At 35.4% G+C, this 2406-nt stretch overlaps 1 protein-coding gene across 1 annotated transcript; it reads right to left on the reverse strand.

The window, feature by feature from the left end:
- Positions 1–275: 275 nt before the first annotated feature.
- On the reverse strand, positions 276–1211 carry Or6c214 (olfactory receptor family 6 subfamily C member 214). Its single transcript, NM_001001364.1, is given in 1 exon segment — positions 276–1211. A coding segment is annotated over 1 exon segment (936 nt).
- Between the last annotated feature and the right edge of the window lie 1195 nt (positions 1212–2406).

The following is a 2406-nucleotide window of genomic DNA, read 5'->3' on the forward strand; positions in this document are numbered from 1 at the left end:
GCAATATTTTGATAAGTATACATTTCATAGCACAATATTTTTATATGCATACATTTCATAGCATGAAATTTAAAAAGGTAGTGATCCATCAACACACAGGAAAAAACATGATTACAGATACTACCACTAGATATATTGAAGAAGATTCAGAGTCAAGTATAAGCACTTTTAGCAACTACCACAGTGCAAGTATTAAATATAGATATATTAAAAAATAACTGCTATGGCCTATATTTTTCAATGATCTTACTAGTACACCAGCCAAGCCAAACTTACTACTTTGAAGTATCTTTGGTACATTTTTTAATGACATCCTTTAGGGCTTCTTTGACTTGCTTATTTCTTAGGGAATATATAAAAGGGTTTAGTACAGGTGCAAGTGCAAGAGTGAGTATGGCAACCCCCTTGTTTAAAGATATTCTCTCCTCTGCAGATGGTTTGATGTACATAAAAATACAGCTGCCATAACAGATGAAGACAACAATCATGTGTGAGGAACAGGTGGAGAAGGCCTTCTTCTTCTGCTGGGCAGAAGGGAATTTCAGAATTGTACTTAAGATTCTCCCATAAGAGACCATTACTAGGGCTAAGGTAGTTAGGAGAGTAATGATGGCAAAAATGTAATTGAGCAGTTGCATGGACCTTGTATCATTGCAGGAAAGCTTCAAGATGGGGGAGTAGTCACAAAAAAAGTGTTCAATAATACTATCACAAAATTCCAAACTCAGACTCACAATGACTCCAGGGCAGACCAGAAACAAAGCTATTAAACAGCAACTACCAAACAGCAACATACAGACTCTATTGTTCATGATGGTTGTATAATGAAGAGGCTTACAAATGGCCACATAGCGGTCATAGGACATGACAGCCAGCAAGAAAAACTGCGCTATTCCAAAGATAAAGGCAGCAAATAACTGTGTGAAGCAAGCCTCAACTGAAATAGTTTTATTCATGGTCACTATGCTCACCAGAAACCTAGGAATGCAGGTAGATGTCAGCGAGATTTCTAAAAATGAAAACTTCTGAAGGAAGAAATACATGGGTGTTTTGAGGTGGGAATCCAGCAGTGTGAGAAGGATAATGGTAAGATTTCCAGTTATGCTCAGCACATATGCTATAAATAGGAAAAGGAAGATTACAATTTGCCACTGTGGGTCATCTGTCAATCCCAGAAGAACGAAGGTTGTCACCAATGTACGATTTCTCATGTGTAAATGTCTTCTAGTTATTTCCAGCCTGGTCAAAAAAAATGATTGATAGGTTCTTTTTGTAAAGACTTAAAGGTGATGTAGAGTCTTGCAGTGCACTGGAAATGCAATTCCCTTTTAAGTTTCCACATTTACTTACTGGTCAGAAATACCACCATAATAGCCCTAATCTAAACTTCTGTCCTAGATATTCATTTTCAATTACTTTCAGTTTTTTTATACTTGGAAAACTTTTATTATTTTACATGATAAATATTTTCATGTTTCTCATTTTTAACCTACGTTTTTTAAAATAGAACTCTTACTTCTATAGATTCCCAAGAAATTTTCAGGCCAGTATGAGTAATACATATTTTTTAAAGAACATCATTTCCAAAACTAAGCATTTTTCATTATTATTATTATTATTATATTTTAATATATTTTTATGTTTTCCCCTCCTCTAACTCCTCGAAATCCTTTCCACTTACCAACCCACCCAACTTTATGAGCTATTCACACACACAGACACACAGACACACACACACACACACACACTCTTTTTCCCCCAAAATCCCCCCCAAAACACAAAAACAAAACATAAAAACCAAAAAGAAAAGAAAAGAAAAAGACAAGACAAAATTGCAACAAGCAGCCATCAGAAACGTCATACATTTTGTTGTGTGTTTGCTAGTACTCTTGGGCATAGGGGATGCACTGGAATGTGGCTGATATGTCGAGTAATATTCCACTGTAGAAAACTAGTTTTCCTTTCATCAGTGGATACCAATTGCAAATACGTTCTTGATTAGGAATGAGATCCCATGTTCACTTCCTCTCAAAGAGATGTTTCCTGCTATCCTGAACCAAAGCAAATATTGTTCTTTCTGCCACAGACTCTTTGAGTTTGTGCATCTGTTCTGGTCTATCTAGAAAACAGTTTCCATGGAAACATCCATCCCTTTTGGATCTTACAATCTTTCTACATTCTCTTCCTCATAACTCCTTGAGTCTTGAGTGGAGGGGTCTTAATTTTTTTTGGAATAGGGTTTTACTCTGTATCCTAGGCTGGATAGGAACTCACTGTGTGATCCAGGGTTGTACTTTTTGAAGACATAATATTTTAATTCTATCTAATTAGATCAACATAAGATTTATATTTTATCCCTTAGAAATATACCAAGATACCAAGTAAAATATAATTTTCATAAAAAGT

The sequence above is a fragment of the Rattus norvegicus genome, chromosome 7, assembly GCF_021556685.1.
Source record: "Rattus norvegicus strain SHRSP/BbbUtx chromosome 7, alternate assembly SHRSP_T2T, whole genome shotgun sequence".
In the NCBI taxonomy this organism is placed as follows: Eukaryota; Metazoa; Chordata; class Mammalia; order Rodentia; family Muridae; genus Rattus; species Rattus norvegicus.